This window comes from Gopherus flavomarginatus, chromosome 6, assembly GCF_025201925.1.
Source record: "Gopherus flavomarginatus isolate rGopFla2 chromosome 6, rGopFla2.mat.asm, whole genome shotgun sequence".
Taxonomy (NCBI): Eukaryota; Metazoa; Chordata; order Testudines; family Testudinidae; genus Gopherus; species Gopherus flavomarginatus.
The window spans coordinates 85,901,277-85,927,207 of NC_066622.1; the positions used below are offsets into that span (position 1 = coordinate 85,901,277).

At 42.5% G+C, this 25,931-nt stretch overlaps 1 protein-coding gene across 1 annotated transcript in view; it reads left to right on the forward strand.

The window, feature by feature from the left end:
- Positions 1-25,931, forward strand: part of GLUD1 (glutamate dehydrogenase 1) — a 51,322-nt gene that overhangs the window by 3,309 nt on the left and 22,082 nt on the right. Inside the window, exons 2-5 of the mRNA XM_050958603.1 lie at positions 16,416-16,496; positions 17,236-17,291; positions 20,614-20,677; positions 23,057-23,151. Of these exons, the coding sequence (XP_050814560.1) occupies positions 16,416-16,496; positions 17,236-17,291; positions 20,614-20,677; positions 23,057-23,151 (296 nt within the window). The remainder of the gene's footprint in view (positions 1-16,415; positions 16,497-17,235; positions 17,292-20,613; positions 20,678-23,056; positions 23,152-25,931) is intronic.

Consider the following 25,931-nt stretch of genomic DNA (forward strand, 5'->3'; position numbering starts at 1 on the left):
TGTTTACTTATGCTAAATAACCTGTTCCACCTTGTAATAGGTGTGACACTCAATACCTTTCCCAGAACTGAAGAAAAGCTCATTTCTTTCACCAACAGACATTAATCAAATAAGGGCTTGTCTATACTTAATGCGCTGAAGGAAGTACTCCATACCGCTGAGTGACCTAGTTATACAAACATGAGTTCATAGTGTAGACCAGGGCAATAGGATATTATCTTACTCACCTTGTCTCTCTAAAATGGTGTGGGCATTTTAAAATATATTTTCCTTTGACTCTGTTTCAAGATGTGCATTTCTGATGACTTAGGAGTAAGAAATGAGAACATCAAACCCAAAGCTCCTCTCATACAGGCAATGGCTTTATCTGTGTGGAGTCCCCGTCCCTAACTATTGCCACAACCTTGTCTGGGGCCTGGCCTACACCAGTGGTTTTCAAACTGCCGATCACAACCCAGTACTGGGTCGTGGAATCCAAAGCACTGGGTTGCAGCGGCTCTGGTCTGCACCGCTGATTGGGCTATTAAAAGTCGGTGGTGCTGCCTGGCTAAGGCAGGCTAGTCCCTACCTGTTCTGACACCGCACTGTGCCCCAAAAGTGGCTAGCAGCAGGTCTGGCTCCTTGGTTGGGGGGGCGGGGCACGGGGCTCCATGCGCTGCCCCTGGCTACCCACTCCCATTGGCCGGGAACAAGCCAATGGGAGCTGGGGGGAAGGAGTGTGTCTGAGAGCCGCACAGAGCCGCTTGCGCACCTCAGCCTAGGAGCCAGACCTGCTGCTGGCCACTTCCGGGGCGCAGCGTGGTCCATGGTGCCAGGACAGCCAGGAAGCCTGCTGTGCCACTGACTGGGAGCTGCCCGAAGTAAGCCTGTACCCCAATTCCCTGCCCCAGCCCTTCCTGCACCCCAAACCCTTTATTCCTGTCCCTACCCCAGAGCCTGCACCCCCAGCCCATAGCCCTGATCTCCTCCCGCACCCCAACCGCCTGCCACAGCCCAGAGCCCCCACCCACACCCTGAACCTCTCATTCCTGGTCCCACCCTGCAGCCCTCACCCCCAATCCAACCCTCTGCCCAAGCCCTGAGCTCCTCCCATGCCCCAAATCCCTCATCCCCAGCTCTGTTTGGTTGCGGGCATCAATAATTTTCTTCAACTGGGTTGCCAGAAAAAAAGTTTGAAAACCACTGGCCTACACTACAGAGTTAGGCTGACATAAAGCAGCTTTTGTCAACCTAACTCTGTAAGTATCTACTCTAAAATATAGCCCTCACTACACCAACTTGATAACTCTACCTCTGCAAGTGGCATAGCACTTAAAGCTGACGCAGTAGACCAGGGGTCGGCAACCTTTCAGATGTGGTGTGCCGAGTCTTCATTTATTCACTCTGATCTAAGGTTTCACGTGCCAGTAATACATTTTAACGTTTTTAGGTCTCTTTCTGTAAGTCTATAATATATAACTAAACTGCTGTTGTATGTAAAGTAAATAAGATTTTTTAAATGTTTAAGAAGCTTCATTTAAAATGTAAATTAAAATGCAGAGCCCCCCCCCCCCCCCCCCCAGACCGGTGGCCAGGACCCGGGCCGTGTGAATGCCACTGAAAATCAGCTCGCGTGCCGCCTGTGGCACACGTGCCATAGGTTGCCTACCCCTGCAGTAGACACTGCATTGCTTATAGTGACTGTTGCTGCCTTTCAGAAGCTGTCCAACAGTGCCCCACAGTGACAGTTAAATCGGTGCAAGCGCTCCTGGAGAGGATGGATGCTGCTGACACGAGTGTAGTGTGGAGATGCAAAAGTGATTTAATTATTTCAGTGACTGTATGTCGATGTAATTTAGCCTACGTCCACACTACAGCTTTAAATCGATATTAGTAAAATCGATTTTATAAAACAGGTTTTATAAAATCGATTTCACGCGTCCACACTAGGGCACATTACTTCGGTGGTGTGCGTCCATGGTCCCAGGGTACCATCGATTTCCGGAGCGGTGCAAGCTCAGTAAAAGAATAGGACCAATAACTTCGATATCCGTCCACACTAACCCTAAATCGATTTAATAATATCGATTTTAGGGTTACTCCTTTTGTTTAGCTGGAGTACAGAAATCGATTTTAAGACCCCTTAAAATCGATTTTAAGTGCCTTGTAGTGTGGACGGTTACAGCGTTAAATCGTTTTAACGCTGTTTAAATCGATTTAACACTGTAGTGTGGACCTGGCCTTACTTAGGTCGACTTAATTTTGTAGTGTAGACTTGCCCTGGTGAACAGATGGCAAGTATGCTGCTTTCTTCTGCAATTGCTTCTCTGTCCTTCTGCTCTGTAAGTTATCTTATCCATCATACTGCAGTTGTGCAGAAAGCCGTTCTTTGTGTTACTACTGTTGTTGGTCAGAGCCACACTTCTGCACTCACCATAGTAACATTTAATTTTTATAGTCCAGTTTCAGATTCACCTAAAAAACTTTAGGTGACTTATTAAATGCTGCTGTTATGAACATAATGATTTTTACTGTAAACTCTTTAGCAGTATTATCTAGAAAATGTCTTTTAACATCAGTGTTAATAATGTTCTGTAGCAATTTACTCTGCAAGTAAATGTAATGAGGGTTGGCTGTTGGGATGTCTCCTACTATGGTAACTGACCTTTTTATCCTGAACCTTCCACGCCAGCAGTGGGAAAACTATGGCCTGCGGGCCACATCCAGCTCACCAGCTGATTTAATCTGGCCCCCGTGCTCCCGCTGGGGAGCGGGGTTTGGGGATTGCCATGCTCCAACCAGGGAATGGGGTCGCTCTGCATGCACGTGCCGCTGCTCCCAGAAACAGCAGCATGTCCCCCCTCCAACTCATATACGTAGGGACAGCCAGGGGGTCCGCACGCTCCCTCCGTCCCAAGCACTGCCCCCACAGCGCCCATTGGCTAGGAACTGCAGCCAGTGGGCGCTGCAGGGGCGGCGCCTGTGGACAGGGCTGCGTGCAGAGCCGCCTGATCACACCTCCTCCTAGAAGCTGGAGGGGAGACATGCTGCTGCATCTGGGAGCTGTTGAGGTAAAAGCCGCTCAGAGCCTGCACCCCATGCCCCAATCCTGATCCCCCTCCCTCCAAATCCCCTCAATCCCAGCCTGGAGCACCTTCCTGCACCCCAAGCACTTCATCCTCACACACATCTGTGCCCCAATCACCTGCCCCAGCCCAGAGGTGTCCCCCCCACACGCTGAACCCCTTGATCCCAGCCTCGAGCACCCTCCTACATCCCAAATCCCTCACCCCCAGCCCAGAACCCGCATCTGCAGCTGGACCCCACACACTAACCCCTCGCTCCACCCCAGAGCCCCTCCCATACCCTGAACTCCTCATTTCTGGCCTCACCCCAGAGCCTGCACCACCAGAAAGAGCCCTCCCCCCATTCTGCACCCCAACCGCAATTTTGTGAGCATTCATGGCCCGCCATACAATTTCCATACCCAGATGTGGCCCCTGGGCCAAAATGTTTGTCCACGCCTTGTCTGTACCATTAAAATCTGAGTTCTGATAGTAATTTTGTCAGGTTTAAAACCCATTTTTTGTTCTTTTTTCAACTCAGTGCCTTAAACAAACGTTTCACTCTCTGGAGTATTTCCATTACTCCCAGTGGACCAGATAGTTGAAACGCCTCATTCCCCTCCGTTCAGTGAGACCAAAGGATCTTTCTAAGTCTCTTTCCTGGCTCCCTTGGTTTCTTCATTTATTTTCTTTCTCCTTCCTTTCCCATTCCTAACATCATTGCTCTCATGGTTCCCTAGCTTCCTGTGCACTTTCCCATCTCTTTTCTCCCCAGTGGGGCAAGTGTTCTTCTATCTTTAGATCCTTCCTTCAGCTGTCACTTCCAATTGCTGTGGAACTTTCAAGTTCCAACATTCCATCCCTTCTGGTGTCAGTGGCCCAACTCTGAACATGTTGTTCACTGTTTGAATAACAGGAGATGGGTTTGGAGGAGGAAGGAGGGAAGAAAGCTGTTACCTGAAGATTAATGTAATACAAATCTAATTTATGCTGTATAGGATGTTTCATATTTGATCTAGGCTGAACACTGGTAATTTACCTATTGGGAGACCAGATTAATAGCATAGAGTAGCTGGGAAGTGATAGTTCATCAGATGACTTCAAGTACATGAAATCATATTTAAACACATCATAAAGATGGACTTGCACACTTGCTATGCATCAGGTAACTGGAGGAGTAAACCCACTGTGCAGGTAGCTATGATAGACTAGGGTGGGGATATGCACCAGCAAGGGATAGGGGCAGAAAGAAACCCTGGTTATTAAATAAATAAAAATCAGTTTCCTGAGAGTTGTAGAAAAATAATGGGATGATGCTGATATTTCTACATTGGTGCTACCCCATAACCCTTCTTTGAGTGCTTCAACTTTTATGAGTCTCTGTATAGTCTAACTCTTAAACTTCATGCTCCATCACTTCACTGCTAGAAAGGTGAAGGAACTTTCTGTTTCTCCTTTCTCACTCAATTTCTCTCAGGGCTGCCTTCATGTCCTGAAGAGATGGCAGGTCTCCACTACTCCTAGTTTTGAGTCCTTCAGTCTCTGCCTCTTTTGCCACTTCTGGCTTTCAGCAGTGTAATGAAATGGACATGATTCTTTACTGTTCATTGCTGCTCATAGCAGCAGTGAGTCTAATCAAAGTCTTGCTAATATGCTGATGCTCAGCAAAATTCTAAGTAGCAGTAGCAGCTTTGAAACTGTCTGGAGCATCAGGAAGATGGTGTACTGTATTGGATAACATTTTGAAAGTTATCTTTGTAATCAGAAAACATGCATTCTGCAGAAATTGATTACTTAGGCCCTTCTAGTAACCAGAGAAGCTTTCTTATTCCAGTAAGTGAATTTTTAGGGACTTGCTTGTGTGCTTAAAACATTCAGTGCTTTTATTATACATTTAGATGTCTGCATAAACTAAACTGGAGTCAAAAGATAAGTATGTGAAAGCAGAGCTCAAAAATTAGTATTACAACAGTTTGCCAAATGTGAAAATTGCTGGCTATGGTTTTTGCAGGCGGTGGAGGCCAGAAGATAGTCTGGACCACAGTCAGCAGCAGCAAGAACCAGGTAGGGAAATTAAGGCATCGGTGACAGAAGTTGTTGCTAGGAGAGAAGTGGCAAGTAGTGCTCTTGGGAAGGCTTTAATGGTACTAGCTGACACACAGCTCATAGATCTGTTCGATCACCAAAACAGACCTTTCACTTGCAGCTGGTGAACCCAAATTTTGAGCGCTGGTGAAAGGAAGGGTTTCGCTGTGGGGGCAAAATGGGAACCTTTCCTATTTAAAGATTTACCAAATGTATTGCCGAATAAACATGCTTAAACAGGTGTTTTGGACCTCTATGTAACTTGCTGTTAGTAGTACATGAGCATCGATAATTAGCATAAGCATTGTACATTAAACTCTAGTATCATTGGGTTATTTTTGAGTTTCAGCAAATACTTATAGGAATCTATTTTGGGTTTATATCTTTATTTAGTAAAAAGTGTAACTGAGAAAAATCCAGGTCATACCAGGTACTAAACTGAAAGATAAGAGCTTCTTTTGAAAAGGATCAGTATTAAATATTATCTGAAAATTATAGACAAAAGGCTCTAAGATCTTAGGTACATAATATAATATATGTTATTCCGTTAGATCAGGGTTCTTTTGCACTTGTTGCCATCTCCTTCATATAAGTTCCATAATTCATTTATGATGATTTACTGTCTTTAATGCCTGTATGTATTTGCGTTTAAAAGTCACACTTAGGTGAGTTTACTTTAATACAATTATCTAGAATATTCTACTTTAGGTATCTGTTGGATTCAGTAGTTATGCAATAACCTTGTCAAACTTTGTTACCTCAATTTAAAATTTATAAATACTGTATGCATTTACAAAATCTGAGACCTATAGAAATGTTTTCATAATTGGGTATTCCAGTAGGAAGTGGGCTTTGCTCACATATCCCTGCAGTATTTGCGACTCAAATACTAGTGCTAAGTCTTTCACCCAAAAGTGAAACTGACTCAGCCTATCCAATCAATGAAATGTAAGGAGTAAGCAGCATAAATAGTTTAATAAATTTTTTTTTAATACTTCTAGATTCAGTAGTCTAAGGTGTTGGTGATATATATAAGAACTTGTTTGGTGACTCTTTTGAAATGCTTAAAAACAAAAAAATGATCTGATTGATTTGAATACTATAATTCACTACCAATAACACACCCTACACAATAATAGTTCAGGGAAGGAGCAGCTGCTTCATTTCACTGGTACATGAAGGGAAGTGTTTTGAGCCCCTTCAGAAAAACAAGCAATTTATAATTAAAAGCACTTGCCATCAGAAACAGTTAGAGCACCTGAAATGACATTTTTGCTCAAGCAGTCATGGCACTTCTATTATAAGAGAGTGAGTAGTCAAGAGGGTACTAATTATATACGTTGAGGGTTTCAAACATATGGAACCCAGCAGCATAAATCTTTTTCTTTACATTTTGGTGCCTCTCCTCCATAAGCTCTAGGAACATGTCAAAAACTGCCATTAATTTATCAGGTTATATGTCCATTGAAATATTCTGCTTGAGATAGATTTATAAAAGAATGATCTAGGCTTACACATCCCAGTTTCTAGTCATTACCTTTTGGTAGAAAATAAAGTTAAATGACAAGGAAGAATAAGACTTCTACAAATTCTCAGAGAAGTAAGGGTCCTTCTTTCCTCCCTTTTTTTTTTTGTGTGGTGTAATTTCTGGATTTTATTATGTTAATTACTTGTTACCCAAAATTCATCTCTTTCTAAAGCTGGATAGATGCTTAATGATAGCTAAAATGCTACTAAGAATCATTTTCCCTTCCTTTGCTTATATGGTTACTTGCGTGCTAAGAGCTGGCGTTAACAGGAAACCACAGTTGCTGTTGCTCATCATAGTGACAGCTGCCTAGAGAACTAAAACAATCCAAATAGGGTACAGGAAATGGGAGGCAGCAGAACACAGCTGACTTTAAGGCAAAGTAGACTAGACTAGCAGTTTTCTAACTAAAATCTATTATCTTATTTAACAGTCTAAAAATTGTGTAACTGATAGCTGGGACAAAACTGTTTAGTTAAGGCATTTTTGCATGAGCCAGTTGAGAACAATTGTCAACAGGTGGGTTTCCTAGAGTTAACGGGGGCTGAAAGCTTAGGGTCAGTAAAGGCATTCTTTTATATTAACATTTTCTGTGGGGTTCTCAGCTACTTGGTAGTAAGGAATGGATTCACTCATGTTCATAGGGCCCCGTTTACATTGGGGCTAAAATCATACACTTTAAAAAATTACTTAACACTTGTTTATGGTAACTATTTAAGAGTCCACTGTTAATGAATCCAAATTGACCATATGGTCTGAAACAGCTTGGCCCCTGTCCACATTGGCCACCTGAAATAGTCTAAAACTGATGCAACAAGCATATATTTTAGTTCCAGTGTAGCTGAGAGCTAAGGGTTCTGGTTTCCATACACATTTTTCATCTCTGGTCAGACCGATCGCTGACCTGTGATGTTAGGGATTTTCAATAACCTGTTGAAATGGAATGTCACATGACAGTGGTCAAATATGCATGGCCCAGTCCTTATTCCTTATTTTAGAGACAAATGACTGCCTTAAATGATTGCTTCTGCAACTTGTGGATGATGAATCTGCATTTCTTTATGGAGCAGCTTAGCTGACTGACTGCCAAGGGGAACTTCTGCTGAGCAACTTTCTAGTCTCTCTTCTATTTTCTGTTCTCCTCTGGCTAGTAGATTTCACCTTCTCTCCTGTCCTGTATCTGCATGTGAGTGTCTTTCTTATCCTAATAACTTATTCCTCTACAGTTATCTTCCCTATTCTACTGCTATCCTCTTCGCCCAACAGGGGTTCTACGATTGGACACTACATGATTGCTAATATTGGATCTCCACTTCTGGCAGTGCTCTATTATACAGGCTTTATTTAAACAAGGCCTTATTTCTCTAAGGGCTTATCTACGCTGGCATGCTAAATTGGTGCCGTTGTGATTGATGCAGCAACGTTGATTTAGTGGGTCTGGTGAAAATGCAATAAATTGATGGTAGAGTGCTCTGCCGTTGACTTCAGTACTCCACCTTGCCGAGAGGTGGAAGGTAAGTTGGTGGGAGAGCATCTCCAGCCGACATAGCATGGTGTAGATGCTGTGTTAAGCCGACATAGCATGGTGTAGATGCTGACATGTAAGCTATGTCTCTCAGTTGGATGCTTTTCCAGGAGAGATGCTGTAACTCAAACAGGAGTTAATTTAGGAAAGTCCTATGGTGTACAGAAGGTCAGACTAGATAATCACAGTGGTCCCTTTTGGCCTTATCTATGAATATATAAATATACACATTGTACTACTTAACTGTACCCGTATAGTTTGAGTGTACAAACCCATCCTCCATTATATTGATATAAAAGGTGCTTCTACCAGAATATCTTATTAATGTATGGGAAGGGGAATAAGTTGCACTGATCTAAGATGTATTTATGTCGGTAGAAAGAGGGGTTGTACTAGTATAACTATTTTTTTAATAACCGCAACTCAAATAATTATACCAGTGCAAAAACTATGTAGACTAGGCCTTAAACAGTTACAGGCCCTTACCACAAGGACCTTAAAATTGTCAACCAGTTCTAGTGCAGCTCACGCTACTAGCTGTCACCGGGGGCCATACAGTAGATGGGATTTTGCACACCATATGACACTTGCAACCTAAAACGAATGCTGAAAGCTAATACAACTTAATTTTCAAGTTATGGAAAACATTTATGGAAATGAGCCGTGTTATTGTGATACAGCTTCTACCAATGGTTAAGTTTGTGTGTATATTTTACATAATGGTTCCTTATTTTAGCATTAGGTCTTAGCATTATCATTTAGGTTTAGCATTCCCCTTTTGTTGAAACTAGGCACGCTAGAACAGATGCAATTGTGGGTATACATTTAAATATCAGATTTGAAGAGCTACTGTTCTCTGGTTGCTGGTAGGGAATGATGTTCTTAATGTTCTGTGCACTTGAACAGCAAGCACTGCTTATTAATAAACACAGTCTTGTTTCACTGCTGTCCTGGAAGAAATAAGCTATCCAAAGAGAGAATATACATGCAGATAAGTAGGTCTGAAGTAGCAGAGCTGTTTCTGCTAGGAATGCAGGAATTGTCACAGAGAAATAAACTGGTCGTCCATACAGGTCTGTCTCATCTTATGCTGGGGTTAAGTTCCATGGTCAGCGTGTAAAGTGAAAACCGCGTATAGTCAAAATTACATTGAGTGTAATGGCGGGCGGAATCACCTGCACTACAGGAACTGTATTTAAATTGTTATATTTCTCTTTTGTTTTTGTTTGTTTTTTGCTAACCGCATGAAGCTGAATTCGTGCATATTAAATGCACGTAAGATGCGACAGAACTGTGTAGTTACCTGCTCTAACAATGACCTTTAGTAGATGCATCAAAGTAAAATGGAAGAATCACTATTATAGACAACCGTAGACTAATCTACCCACAGAGAGGGTTTTCCTTGTTAATTTAGTGGTTGGCTAATCCCTGGGAATAAGAGGGATTTTATTCTTTTTTTTTAAATCTCCGTTTAATGTAGTTTACTCTGGTCTCTTTCCTGGGTGGTTAATTTAGAACTCAGGAATGAGCATGAGTAGTTAAATTTATTTATTCCAATGCAAGTTACTTTGCATTGTCAACAATGAATATTATCCTGCATTGTATTACCCACTCACCTAGCTTTGTTAGGTCCCTCTAGAGTTTCACTAAAATAACCTATTTTTTTTCCATCTGCAAGTTTGCCACTTTACTGCTCACTCCCATTTCCAGCTTATTAATAAACACTAAACACAAGTCCTGGTATTCATTGTGCACCTCTTGGTTAACTTTCACATGTGGAAAAATGATCATGCATTCTGAAGAAGCCTGTGAATCATGTTTGAGCAGGCAGTTAAGAGTTCTATTCCTAGTGTTGCATGTGAAAGCTGGTGGTTGTGGTACTTATATATATGCAATTGATGGTTAATAAATCCATAATATGGACTAATCCTTTAGTACAAAAACCAGCTAACCTCTTCCCTTGTACTCCTCCCAAACTTAACCCATTTGAAAATGTTACCAGGGGATCACCATGTCTAAAATGAGTATCTATAGCAGAATTACTTTATATCAGTGAAAACTGATTTAAACTGATTGTTGCAGCATCAGAAGAGCTGTTTCTAATGTGAGATTACAATTAATATCTGATTGCTGTAGCTCTTATAAATCCCAGTTGGGATCTGGGACCCCATTCTGATAAGTGCTGTACAATCAGAGTAAAGTAGTCCCTGCCATGAAAAAAACTTATTTTCTGATACCTATGTTTTGCATATAGAGTGGTGTACAGAACAAGTACATTTTGTACACTTAAAAAAAGGGGGGGGGGGTGGTAAATTGACCTTTAAAAATGCCTGAAGCTTGTATCTCTTTCCAGTCTTGATTTTCTTTTTTGTGGGGTGTATTTTTTTTTTAAGAGATGAAATTCAAAGTAGAAAACAAAACCCTAAACTTCCAAGTTGTGATGAACTCTTATTCAAACTTGCTGAGCTCTGTAAGAAGCTTAATTCAGTGGGAGTAGTGGTCTGGGATGTTTTGCTATGAAATGTTACTATGGTGACTAGAGAACCTTTATTTGCTCCTTAAATGGAAGGACTACTTTATATTCTGTAGACGTTGGAGTATCTAATGTAGAGATCATGCTGTGGGATAACTAAACTCAAAGGGTCCAGAAACATTCTGAATGTATCCACTTGCAAATGGTACATTTTATTAAGCATCACTAGGTTCTCAGTATGCCTGGAAATCTAATTTGCATTTGAAACTTGGTCATTCTGTAGTGTCTAAAAGTAACATACTGTCAGTTTCTTTTGGAAGCCAAGGCATATTATATGCCTAACATTAAAACTTGTACACGTTCAGGTCTTGGATTAGAAGACAGGTTGATTTGATTTTTTTCACTTAAAAAATCAAGGTCTTTCATGGGGTACCTGCTGGTACCTGTTTTATGACAGTTCTCCATTTCTGTAATACCTATTTAAACTGGGTAGGCTGAATACTCGTGCTGTACATCTGGAGTATGATTTGTAGATAAGAGCACCACTGCAGACTCTATTGACATTCGAATCCAAAAAGCTGTTCTTATGCTTATAAATAGCTTCTACTATGACACATCCTCTAACAAAAATCTCATCTAAACTGATTCAGGACTTATAAAGAGAAGAAATTCAGATCTAAAGTTTCCATTTCATCTTGCTGTACTGTTTGTTGGTGTTCAAGCATTCTTTCTGGAAGCTATGCTGTAGTCAAATAAAAGCTTTTAAACTTAGTACAGAGGTTAACTGGGTGAAATGTAATGGTCTGCAATCTATTGGAGATCAGACTAGGTAATCTAATGATCCCTTGTGGCTTTAGCATCTGTGAATGTATCATCCATGACTCTTAGAGGGTGATACTTGGACACAGTGAGAGATGTGCAATCTGTTTTGAAATCTGACTTTGTCAAACTTTAAAAATATGTTCTAGGGATCTGCCAGAGTGTGATCTGATTTAGGCCTTAGTATCTCCAGTAGAGAAGGTTTCTCTGGCTTCCTTTTTTGAATACATGAGGGGAAAAAAGAAAAACCTCCACTTACTCTTTCTGATCCAAAAATTATTGAATTTCTGTCCTGTTATATGTTGGAGGGATAATTGTTGAGTACACATTCAACTTTGATGGCTTTAGATCGGATGGGCAAACTTTTTGGCCCCAGGGCCACATCTAGGTGGGGAAATTGCATGCTGGGCCATGAATGCAGGGCTGGGTGTGGGAGGGGGTGCAGTGTTTAGGGAGGGGCTTAGGGCAAGGGGTTGGGGGCGCAGGAGGGGTGTGGGATATACGAGGGAGCTCAGGGCAAGAGGTTGGGTGAAGGAGGAGTGTGGCAGGGGGCTCAGGGCAGGGGGTTGAGGTGCAGGAGGGAATCGGGGTGCAGGCTCCAGCGCGGCGCCGCTTACCTTGAGCAGCTCCGGGGTGGCAGTGGCACGTGGCGGGGCTAAAGGTAGGCCCCTTGCCTGCCCTGGACCCACGCTGCTCCCGGAAGCAGCCAGCACCCTGTCCCTGCAGCCTGGGAGGGCGGGGAGAAAGAGCTCCATGCGCTGCCCTTGCCTGTGGGTACCTCCCCCGAAGCTCCCATTGGTGCGGTTTCCCGTTCCCGGCTTCCCGTTCCCGGCCAATGGGAACTGCGGGGGGTGGTGCCTGCGGGCAAGGGCAGCACAGAGCCCTCTGTTCCCCCCTCCTCCCCCCCGGGTCTTCAGGGGACCCTGCCTTAGCCCCGCGACGCCACGGGGGTGGCAATCCTGCAGGCCATATCTAAAGCCCTGATGGGCTGGATTCGGCCCGTGGGCCATAGTTTGCCCACCCCTGCTTTAGCTGGATAACTGTAGTGATAGTTCTCTTTTGCGCACTATCCTGTGGAATTAACTTGCACCAATGTACTTGGCACTATTGAAATGTCCTGTATTCTATTCTTCTGGGAAAAAAAAAATCTAGAATGGCAAACTGGTGAGGTGGGTGATATTTAATGAATTATTGTATTTGGCAACATGCTACTTATGATCTTTACTACTTTTTCCTTTCCTTCTGCTGGTGTGGGCTTTTCCTGATGTATTATACAGTTAAATATTTCTGGTATGATGTAATTTTTAACCTCTCTAACAATTCAGACTAAAGGTGATTCAGCTGACTGGCCTGTCTCTCTACATCATAGTCACAGGTTGGCGGAATCAGTCCTTTATTTTTCTAATGTACTACTGACCAGTAATGAAAATTGTATGTGTCCAGATTTAAAAGCTGAGACCCTGCGATATAAACGTCTTTCCCTATTCTTCAGCAATTAAATAGCAAAGTAGGTTGGAATTTGAAGCAATTTAAACAACATTAAAAAAAAGGAACAAGAAACTAATAACTTGCTGTACTGTGGCTTGGCTTAACTTTTTTTGGGTGTGGTGAGAAGAAAATCCTTCACTTACAAACAAGACTTTCTGGGTCTTTTCCAGTGGAAAGTATTTTCCATGGCTGTGAGTCATGCTGTAGCTTAAGGCTTTCATTACAAAAGATAACTTTGTCTAACTGTCTTTAAAAGTTACTGGTTCAAGAGACATTGTGTGGGCCATGCTAGGATTTTTAAAATGATGATTTTGGTGTGCAGCTTGTATGTGGTAGTCTTCTTTGTGTTTCTTAAATGTTTTGGAGTGCCATAAACTGTTGGATTGCTTCAAGCTTTGTTCTTTATTCTAATGTGAAAAATGTGCACAAGTTTTTCAGAGATGGGAACACCGTGCAGAAAGGATTTCCAGATGCATAGCAATGCTGTTTCCCAATCTAATTTGCACTGAGTCATTTGCTAAACTAGGAAGTTGTCAAACTAGATTTCACTGAAGTCCTTAGTATACTAGAAATCACGTCTTATCCTTGTGCATCCTCCTGCAAAGGGCTGGCAATTTCCCAGGAAATACTAGTTTAGGACAGGACACTGGTAAATATTGGCTTAAACCCTGTTTGAACTGAGAAAAATAATCGCATCATTGTTCAGCAAGCATAAAATGTCTCTCTTCAAATTTTGGATACATCCATTCAAAAATGAGGTTGAGACTGGGTCTGTCCACTACATCAAAGTTAGTCTTCTGCTGCATGGCCAAATGGACTTGGACTGGGAGAAAGCTCTGTAGAAATGTTGTTTGACACAGCTGAAAGAGCTGCTGTGTGGACAGAAGTCAACCATGTCTGTAACTAAGTCAAATGAGCATATCATAACCTGGTTACAGAAAAGCTGGCTTCTACTTAGTGTAGATGGTGCTACAGCCACTTCTAGTTTGACACTGAGTGGCAGGCATGCCTTAGAAAGATGAGTATGTGTCAGGAAAAACTGAACAAAAATGGACTGTTGTACTCAGTCAGAACAAGCTGTGCCGTATGTAGTGTACGTTCCAGATGAAGTATTTTCAGGAAGGTAGTTGAATTCTGCTTCCCCTGAGTTATTAGAGCAAGATTGGGGAGAACATGTAAACTGCATTTCAGAGTTTAAGCATTACTATTCTAATGCATTGCACCTTTTTAAAAACTTAAAATTTCCTTTAACAGTTTGTGGTATTTCTAGTCTCAACACTAACCATTTATGTAATGAATTTGCAATGAAAAACCTAAGTCCTTCTTTTTTTTAATTTCACTGTCAGATAAAAACTAAAATCATATGCCTGTTCTGAGGGAAGCATTCAGCCCTATAACTCTTGTTAGACTTACTGAAAAATATGTTCACATAGGAAGGCAGAAATTTGGCTGCAGACTTTTGAGCTACACTCAGTTTCTTTGTAGACTTGGGATCATTTCCAGTGCATTCATTAATGGCTTTCAGAGGAGCTCAGGGGGTTACTTTGGATAATGCTTTTCACATCTGAGGACCTGGATTTGTGTTCTCCTTTGGATAATAGGAAATCTGTGGAGCCTTTTTCTAGTTTCTGGTGTACACTCTGTCCCTGCTACAACCTTCCCTCTCCCCAGTTTGTCACAATTTACAGCCTATGCTTAAAAATTGTAGAACTAGGGGAGAGAATCATTGTAGGTTAGAATTTAGACTCTGTAGAGCTGTGGGAGAGACTTGCATAGTAGCTACTTTTTGGTGGCAACCTTGTGCTGTTATCCCTTGGCTTTTGTGGGCACTAAGTTCACATTCTAAACTGCAGGTCTGAGCATCTAGAGTTCTATTTATGTACCCAGATAGGGTTGACTAAAAAAAGTTACCTACTTCGCAGCTGCAACTAGGTAACGCAGTATGACACTGCCATGTAAATTAAATATAAAAAGAATTTTAAAAACCAGTTTCTGACATTTGACGCACACTGTTTTCAGCTTCAGTAATCAGAAGAAGATAAAAGTTCTTAGACACAATTTATACTCCCAACCTTTGTGAAATTAGCTTCCAGTTTGTTTTGAACTCCCTCTAAGTCAGAAAGATACAAAATATTACAAGTCCTTCAAATTTTACAAAGGTGTTTTTGCATTACCCTACCTGCAAGGTCATATTCAAGATTTTTTTTTATAAAAGTCTCCATGCCCAGCGACAAACCACTTCATCTTCTATAAAGTGAATGAGTTGCAATGCTTAGGGTTAGAGAAATGCTAGCAAGCCTTAGCATTATGTTGCTGAATGATTCATTCTGGAAGCTACTGATTCTTAAATGGCAAGCTTTGTTAACACAGAGTTAAGGTTGCCCAGTGATAGCTCATGTCCTTCCAGAATGTTGAGTTCAGCAGATCTCAAGCTCTGAACACCAGGAAGTACAGAGTAGGGCAAACCTTAGCTCTTTGCCCCCCGCCACTCTCCCCAAACTGGCTATAGCCATTGGGAGTTATCTGCGTGCACTCAAGCTGCATTCACTGCCCTAGCTGTACAGAATGGTAAAGGAGTAAATTGGAACAGCTTGGGAAGAGTTGTGCTTGTGATGAGGAGATCTGGGGATTAGTTTGAGGAGCATTGTAGAGTTGTGATAATGATTCAATGAAATCTGGATCTGATCCCTCTGTGATCTTTATCAAAGGAAAGAGGTGGATATGTACCTTGAGGTTCCAGTCTGCATCATTACAGTACAGAATTGTGTAGGTTGTGTCAGTAGCAGGGCATTTTCAGTTGTGAGGTGGGGTCTGAGAACAGTCTATGGATTTAATGATAGGTAGGGGTAAGAATAGCTTTTGGTGGTATGCTGTGCAAGTTGTTATCTATCCGTGAGCAAAAAAAAAAAAAGTTGCCAGAATGTATCAGCATAAAGAAAAGTTGGTTTCTTTCTGGGAGCTGTATTTCTAGAACCTCATAGTCAAATGGACCCAAACTTCAAACACTGACACTATCCTGTATGTCCATGACATGCACCAAATTTCAAGGCTATTAACTTTATGTATTTTAGAGCACTTAGAACAGTCAAGCTTTAAACCTTTACTACAGGAAAGCTGTCCCTCTCCTTTAATACCTCTCAACTGTCCCTTGTTTGAAGGCACGCCATTTGTCCCAAGTTAACCATATACATTAAGAGCCCCTTTCATTTCTACTATTGAAAACTACCGGAAACAACTAACTTGAGGTTAATGATTTGCATTTTATTTCCTACACTGCTTTTGTTATTTGGGGCTGTTGTACATCATCTCTTACTTCAGTCTTGACAAGCTGAGAGAGAGATTGCCCACTTGCATGTAGTGGGCTGGTGTCCTAGAGTTGCTGTTTGCAATTTGCAAATACTAATTGCAAACTCACTTCATTCTTCTTGTTTGTTTTTCCTGTATGTTTTTCAGGTATTCGTTACAGCACAGATGTTAGTGTGGATGAAGTGAAAGCTTTGGCCTCTCTAATGACATACAAATGTGCTGTGGTTGGTAAGTGATACGAGTTTGTCAAGTACAGATAATAATTGTCATTTGAATTAGCATTGATTTAAGTCACTGTGAAATAGCTGAAGGACTCAGTTTTGTTATTTTTAGATACTAATCTCCTTTTACTAAAATCTAACCTGTTAAAATCTGCAACAAGTGGTTTTGAGTGCTTACCCAGTAACTATAGTGCTGTATTTCCTTTGCTATTATTGAAGCTACATGTTTTTCAATAGTACTTTGTTCTCGGCATTCAGCTCTTCTGCTGTGTTTCATCTCTCAGTAAAATTATCCCATGCTTAATATGTTAGTACCGCATGGCAACATCCCACTTGACCATAAGGACTTAGTTCATGATTGAGTAGATGGGGCTGTAAGGAAGATCTAAGATTGTATTTTAACAAAATTGTCCTTAATAAACAGCAAAACTTGAAGGAAATAGATTTAAATAGCTCTTAGACTTCCTGTGTTTAGAAGACCCTCTTCAAGCTGATCTGAGAAGACTTCCCCTTGTATGAACAGAATGTAGATTTTTAGTGAACGTTAGTGAGATTGTGCTGTGGATGTGGCAGAGTCAGCTTCACAGTTGACAGTGAGGGTTTAGTGACCTGATAACTTCCAAATATGCATGTTTACACAAAGTTATAGAAGTTACCCCTTTTTTACATAATTTAAAGATCTTGTCATTTCTGTTCTACCTTTTATCTTGAAAAATGAAACTCTTTTCTTTTAAAATTTTTTTCAGATGTGCCATTTGGCGGTGCAAAGGCTGGTGTTAAGATCAATACAAAGAACTATACCGTAAGTCTAAATTATATACATATTTTGTGTAAATGGGAAGAGTTTGAAAGCTCTTTTGTACGACAGCATTGAAAGCTCAGTAGAAATCCATCTATTTTTTCCTTAGATTAAATCAGAGGTGGGCAAACTATGACCCACGGGCCAGATCTGGCCTGCTGGATTGCCAGCCCCGTGGCACAGCGAGACTAAGGCAAGCTCCATGCATCCCCTGGTCCTGCATCGCTCCTGGAAACTACTGGCATCACGACCCTGCGGCCCGTGTGGGGGCAGAGGGCTCCGTGCGCTGCCCTTGATGGCAGGCACTGCCCCTCGCAGCTCCCATTGGCCAGGAATGGGGAACTGTGGCCAATGGGAGCTTTGGGGAGGTACCCACAGGCGAGGGCAGCATTCAGAGTCCTCTGCCCTCTCCTTCCCTAGAGGTCGCAGGGACATGGTGCTGGCCACTTCCAGGAGTGGCGTGGGGCTAGGGCGGGCAGGCAGGCAGGGAACCTGCCTTAGCCCTGCTGCGCGCCACTGCCACCCCAGAGCCACTCAAGGTAAGCGGCACCAGGCCAGAGCCTGACCCTCTCCTGCACCCCAACCCCCTGCAGAGCCCCTAATCCCCTGCTCTGAGCCCCTTCCTGCACACTGCACTCCTTCCCGCACCCCAACTCCCTTCCTCAGCCTTACATTATCCTAAAATCATAGAATATTGGGGTTGGAAGAGATCTCAGGAGGTCATCTAGTCCAATCCCCTGCTCAAAGCGGGACCAACACCAACTAAATCATCCCAGTCAGGACTTTGTCAAGGCAGGCCTTAGAAACCTCTAAGGATAGAGAGTCCACCACCTCCTTAGCTAATCCTTTCCAGTGCTTCACACACCCCTATCCCCCCAGTGAAATAGTGTTTCCTAATATCCAGCCTAGACCTGACCTCCCCTACTGCAACTTGAGACCTTTGCTGCTTGTCCTGTCATCTGCCACCACTGAGAACAGCCTAGCTCAGGGGTCGGCAGCCTTTCAGAAGTGGTGTGCCGAGTCTTCATTTATTCACTCTAATTTAAGGTTTCGTGTGCCAGTAATACATTTTAATGCTTTTAGAAGATCTCTTTAAGTCTATAATATATAACTAAACTATTGTTATATGTAAAGTAAATAAGGTTTATAAAATGTGTAAGAAACTTCATTTAAAATTAAATTAAAATGCAGAGCCCCCTGGACCAGTGGCCAGGACCCGGGCAGTGTGAGAGCCAATGAAAATCAGCTCGCATGCCACCTTTGGCACACATGCTATAGGTTCCCTACCCCTGGCCTAGCTCCATCCTCTTTGGAAGCCCCCTTCAGGTAGTTGAAGTCTGCTATCAAACCCCCCCCCCCCCCTCTTCTGCAGACTAAATAACCCCAGTTCCCTCAGCCTTTCCTTGTAAGTCATATGCTCCAGCCCCCTAATTATTTTCATTGCCTTCTGTTGGACGTCCCAGTTTGTCCATTTCCTTTCTTTAGTGGGAGGCCCAAAACTGGATGCAATACTCCAGGTGCTGAATAGAGTGCCGAATAGAGGGGAATAATCACTTCCCTCGATCTGCTGGTAATGCTCCTACTAATACAGCCCAATATGCTATTGGCCTTCTTGGCAGCAGGGGCACACTGCTGACTCATCCAACTTCTCATCCACTGTAATCCCCAGATCCTTTTCTGTAGAATGGCTGCTTAGCCAGTCGATCCCCAGCCTGTAGCGATGCATGGGATTCTTCCTTCCTATTCATGGCCCTGCATGCAATTTTCCCACCCCGATGTGGCTCTCAGGCCAAAAAGTTTGCCCACCTCTGGATTTAATGAAGTCTCTGTATTACTCTTGGGAGAATTTGCACAGAATTCCATGTTTTGCCCTACAGAACTGTGGCTGCAGAGCTGCTGGCTGCCACTAGGGGCTGCTGGACTCTGCAGAGCCCTGTTGGCAATGAGCAGCATGTCCAACCCAGTGTGGATGGAGGCTGCACACACTGGCTGCCAGGCCCAATCCTCATTCTCCTGGGGACAAGAGAGGGCCCGGGAGACCCAGCTCTGGCAAAGAGTGAGGAAGGGCAGGGTTGCACCACACCACCTCCCCTGGCAGGACAGTAAAGAAGCTGAGGGGAGTAAAGAGTCTGGAGGTATGTAAGTGTCTGGGCCAGGGGGTGCCCCATGACTAGGCTCTGGGGTAGGTGGATGCCCTGTGCCTGGACTCAGGTGGGGAGGGGGAGCTCTGGGAGTCCCCAAGCAGCCCCTTCCAGCACCCCCCAACTGGAACTGGGCTGTCATAGGGGTTTCTTTAACTGTCTATGCCTGGGGAAATCTTTGTGGTGTTTTTGTGTGTATTGTTGACATACTTGTTGACAGGTATTTTCAAATAAATTACCAAAATAATTTAAACTGGAGTGATTGTATTGTGGTGGTTTGACAAATAAAATTTCAGAATTTTTAACTTTTTGGTGCAGAATTCCCCCAGGAATACAGTGTGTACAACTGACAGGCAAAGGTCTATCAAAACAATTTGATATTTAAGAACTCCGTGTGTAAAAGGTCAAATACTCTTATATCATTTAATTTGTAAAGTCTTTTTCTGAAATTTAGGCTGCAGGCTAGTTGCTGCCTTTAGATTTTTTTTTCAAATGATGCTATTCGTGGAGAAAGCTTAATCCGAAACATTACCTTTTCTTTTCAGAATAATTTTGCACTTAGTGAACCATAAACTTTCTCTAGCAATAAGATTGACACATTTTTAAAGTCTTAAATATTGTATAATGTGGGTGATTCGCTTACTAGTTTTTAAAGTGAGCCAATTGCAGCCATGTTTTTCAGTAATCAGATGTTATAGAACTAGAATAGCCACTACATGAAATGTCAAAGTTCAAATAAACTTAATATTTGTATGAATTACTGAAACTTTGCATTAATTATGCAATAATCAGAACTGATTGCTGTCATCTACTATATATCTAATTTATATTACATTTATTTGCTAGGAAATTGGTTGTTTTTACAAGGTTTTCTTAAACACTGAAATATTTGACCAGTGTCCTTAGCTGTGTTTCTCCTGATGCATTCATGATTTCTTTTGAATAATGGAAAATATACATAAAGAAAGTGAGACCTCCTCCCTAAGCAATTCACCTACTATACTGATGGTACAAAAAAAGGGAGTTACCAGCAGATACTATGAAAATTGATGTGTAAACACATGAACAGCTTTTAATTTTTTTTAAAAAAAACTATGATGTTTGTGGGAAATTTTTAGGCTGACTTTGAACACTTATACCAAATCCTAGTGACTCCTTTGGCACTTACTATATTTTCTTAATAGGATAATGAATTGGAAAAGATCACAAGAAGATTTACTATGGAGCTGGCAAAGAAAGGATTTATCGGTATGTAAGTACAGTGATACTAGTCAGTGGCATAGCTAGGAGTGGAAATTTGGGTGGGCCCTGACTTTTGGATGGATGAGCAATGACTCTGTGCTAGCTCAGCTTCTCCCCCTATGCCATGCCCTCTTTCTAGCTCTGGTGCCCCCAGATAAAGTGCTTCACCTGCTGAGCTGGGCACACGTGGGAGGCGGCTCAGAAAATGGCAAGGCAGAGCTGCCGGAGTGTAGCCTTCTGAAAGGTGGGCACATAGCTCCATTCTGAATTTCAGGTGCCCAAGTGACGCTTCGGGCCATTGTGGCAGCACTACATCCTTGCTCATATTTGGCTGGGTCTGGATGTTAAGAGGGTAGGCCATGGCTCACCTGTAGCTATGCCCCTGATACTAGTAAACTTGTAATGTGGGAATCTAATTTCTTGTATGTTAGCAATGTAGACTAGATAGTATCCTGTAAACATGATGCTCCAGCCCTGTTGTGATACATTTCTTGAGACTTGGCCTCTGATTGGGTCAGATATAGTGTCCCTGCCTTGCAGAGTAAAACAGTAGTTCATCAATCTCACGTTGGGCCTTCAGTCCAACTCAGGACTAGTTGATCTTTACTTTGGATATCAGGGGTTTTCAGTAGTCTTTACGCCTGGTCACGGGGTTTCTGTTCCACCTTCCTCAGTGGGTAGGGGAACTCTGGCCCTCCCTCTCAACTGGGTTCTGGTCTAGGGACTCTTCTAAGCAATCAGGGCCTGACTACATAGATCCCTTGCTATATCCCTGCACCACTTCCTACTTGCCCTGTCTTGGGTCTTTGCCATAGCCTCTTCCTGGGTTCACAGTGTTTCAGTGCCTCTTTCTCTAAGCCTCTTCCATCGGCTCACTGAAGAGCTTTTTAGTGCTTTCTGCCACCCACCTGGTTCTGCTGTAGGAGTTCTCTCTGGTTCCATGACCTTGCAGGAGTCTTCCTACAGCCGCTTCCGCAGAATAGAGAATTCTGAGGGGACTCACTTGCTCCTACTTACCTTCCCAACTGTCTTGAGATCCCTGTTACAGGCCTACCTTCAGGGGGGCTCTGTCTGCCAACAGTCCAAATCAGTTCTCTTGCTACAGAATTCTTACTGAGTGACAGCCAGCCGTCAGCTCCCAACTGAGCTGAGTTCAGCCCTTTTAACTTCTCCCTCCATGCTTGACATCTTCTGTGGGTGTAGCATGGTAAGGCAAATTAAGCTCACAGGCTTTTATTAACTTCTTTTGGTCTAATGTGAGATTGATGCACATCGTTATTTGAATTTCTGCTTTTAAGAAGGTGTTTGGTATCTTTAGTATGGCTTTAGTAGGCTCTATAATGCAAACATGCTTCAGCTAATGTCAAATTGCTGAGTACCTAGCAATAAAGGATTTATGCCAGTTCTTCCTTGTACATGTTAAGGTAATGACATTGCCATTTAGAAAGAATTAAATTTCCTGTTTACTTTCAAATTGCAGTACATTTTCTATGAAAGTTTAAAATAGTTTAGGTGATAACTATGCTTATTTTATGGTTAGCTCAGAACACACAATTTTGTCACACTTGAAATATGGTTGGTTATGTATGATCTTTTAGATTGAACTGTTTGCTACTACCCTGTTTCCTGTAGTCGCAAAATCAAGGCTTTTGGCTGATATCAGAGGAAGGAAATGGAAGATCCACCCCATAGGAACCACAGAGATGGTTTCAAAAGAAATGAAGTGAACCCATAGCCTGTGTGGGGACATTTATAGGTGACCTATTTCATTCAATCTCTTTTGAACACCTAAGCCTATCTACTTGAAGAGAGTTCTCAGTTGAACTGATGCTGGAACACTTGCAGGCAAAGAGCTCTTGGTTTCATAGGAGCAGGAGAGGAATAAAGCACGTTTTTTCTTTCATTCCTGACCTCTTAAGAAAACACAGTCCCAATAGATGTCCCAACAAGCATATTTATGTATCTTCCATTTTATTGCTGTCTATGTGGGCCAAGTACCTGTTTTCTAGAATGCGTGAGAGTCTGTCAGCATCCATACAAATATATTTATCAAAATAAATGATTTGTGTATTGTACTTAGTGGTAGCTAAGCTGCATTGACAATTGAAACGGTTAGATGGAATGTCTTTCTTTGGTTTTTTTGTTTGTTTTTTAATGAGATGCTTAAGTAAAATGTGGACCAGATAGTCAATGATTTTGATAGCGTAAACAGGTTTTGCCAGGTTACTAAAACAAGGTCTGTTCTTCCTTGAATAACTGAGGTTTAAATATGAAATTAGGTCATCTCAACCAATCCCAGCTGTCACACCAAAGGGAGGAGATAGAGAATTTGAAGATAAATATTTGTATTTAATCCTTGAGACTTGTTTTTACTCTTGCTAATAGGGCCTGGTATTGATGTGCCTGCCCCCGATATGAGCACAGGTGAGAGGGAGATGTCCTGGATTGCAGATACCTACGCCAATACCATAGGACACTATGTAAGTTCTGAGCAAATGCTTCAAAGTAGAAGAGCGTCCTTGCTCTTTGCAGAAACCCAGCCAACATTATGCCAGAGATTTATTGCCTTGTTGACTAGTCCTCTAATTTTGTTTAATTGTGTATGTAACTATAGCAATTTAATCATGGGGTTTTAGGTCATATTTATGAAAAAAGAGCATGAAGACTTCCTCTTCACAATGTAAAAGAAGCAGTTTCAGCAGTCATTTGACATGTTTTCATGTGTTGCATATAATGGAACAAATAGTATGGTCATATTCAAATTGCATTAAGCCTTTGATCCAATGTCCTCCTCTTTTCACAGCAGTATTTAACTTGTTTGCAGGTATTTATTTTTTTTCAGGGAGATCGGTCATTAAACCCTGGTAAGTCTGACCATGCTTGTTAATACAGTAACTCCTCACTTAATGTCGTCCCAGTTAACGTTGTTTCGTTGTTACATCCCTGACCTATTAGAGAACATACTCATTTAAAGTGCACAATGTTTCCTTAACGTTGTTTGGCTATGGAGGCTTGGAACCAGGGTGGGCTGGCATCCCCCCATCAGCTCCTTTCCAGCACCTCCCACCCAGCGCCTCCTGCCCCCCGCTGGCCCCAAGGATCAGCAACTCCCTCCTCCCACCCCTTGCCTCCTATCCCCAGCAATCAGCTGTTTCACGAATATTCAGGAGGCTCTGAGGGGGAGGAGGGAGGCTGCAAAGTGCAGCCTCCCCTCCCTGCCGATGCCTCCCACCCACAGCAATCAGATATTTCATGGGCATTCAGGGGCTCTGGTGGGTAGGAGCAAGGATGCGCTCAGGGGAAGAGCTGGAATGGGAGCGGGCCTGGGGCAGTGCCAGGAGTTGAGCACCGCCTCCACTCCACCCTGGGACTTTGGAAAGTGGGGGCCTGTGCAGCCATGCATGCACCATCCAGAGGAGGAATTTGTGTGCTCCAGAGGGATAGCATGGGTTCTTCATCACATTCAGTTTCCCCAGGGAAGTGTTTGCAGCCACTGCCCTGCATCTACTGTGTCTCTCCTTGGTGCAGCCTTGTGGAGTGTGAGACTATATTAACAGTGTGTTAACCCTTGAGGGCTCAGCCAAGTGCTAGTTAATCATTTAGCAGCAAGAGATTCTCTGGGAAATATCCCATCTACTATCAACACGGTTGTTTTAGGACAAGCTCAGAGAGCTCATGAGCAGGTCCCCAGACAATCCTCTGATTAGAACTTGTTTAAAATATATACTATATATGTATATAAGGTCTTGTCTCGTGAAAAAAAATTACCTGGAACCTAACCCCTCCCTATTTACATACATCAGAGGGGTAGCTGTGTTAGTCTGGATCTGTAAAAGCAGCAGAGAGTCCTGTGGTACCTTATAGACTAACAGACATATTGGAGCATGAGCTTTCCTGGGTGAATAGCCACTTCGTCAGATGCATGTAGTGGAAATTCACCCACGAAAGCTCATGCTCCAATACGTCCGTTAGTCTATAAGGTGCCACAGGACTCTTTGCTCCTATTTACATTAATTCTTATAGGGAAATTGGATTTGCTTAATATCGTTTTGCTTAGTTGCATTTTTTCAAGAACATAACGTTAAGTGAGGAGATACTGTATTTTACAATGTTCTATAACCATGCGAAAGCACAATAAGGTGGGTGATTAATGATGGACAAAATTCAGAATTGGCTTGCGTTTGAAAATCAGACTTTCAGTCCTTTTTGACAATTTAGCCAAACTAGTTTGTTAGTTTAACACTATTCTTGTTACATACAGTATTTAATTTAATACAGTATTAAATACTCAACTCTGTATAATGAAGAAAGATAGTGTTTCTGTTCAAAGCCCATATATTTAGCTCTTTAAGGTGTTAATGAAGTTTTACTATTTATCAAATGTTTTTAAAGCACAGTATCTCAGGTTTTTGCATCAGTTATTGCAGTGATTTCTCTGAAATTGTTCATCTATATACACCTCTACCCCGATATAATGCGACCCGATATAACATGAATTCGGATATAACGGTGTAAAGCAGCGCTTCGGGGGGAGGGGGGAGAGGGGGCCCTGCGCACTCTAGCGGATCAAAGCAAGTTCAATATAATGTGGTTTCACCTATAATGCAGTAAGATTTTTTTGGCTCCCAAGGACAGCGTTATATCGGGGTAGAGGTGTATTGACAATTATGAATGGCTAGTCTTAATTGTTAAAGTGCCTGAGTGTTTGTTTGGGACATGGCTGCAGGGCCTGTTGAAGTGACACTGTCAAGCTGGAGAAATACTGTGATTGTTGAATTGTTTGTATTGTGTTAATACTCTGATCACACACAGTTAATCCTCTATATACCACAGGTGCTACAAAAGCATCAAGAATAGAGCAAGAGAATAATGATGTTTGGATACCCACAAAGCAAAAGCAGAAAAACTTGAATTTTATGCCTTCCAGTTATTATGATTAAGACCAAGTTTTTTATCATGAATATTTTTAGTAAGTCACAGGTCACGGGCAATAATGAAAAATTCACAGAATCCCATGACCTGTCCTTGACTTTTACTAAAAATACCCATGACAAAATGGGGTAGCCTGGGCAGCTGGGGGAAGGGAGGGGCTGGGAGCTCCAGGGTCCCCCTCTGCTCATGGCTTGAAGCTGTGGGGGGTCCCCCTGCCCCTTACAGCAACTGGGAGCTCCAGGGTCCCTCTTATCGCCTGTGACGGCAGGAGTCCCCCCTGCCATCCATGGCGGCCAGAAGCAGTGGGGCTACTCCCCAACTCCCTGCA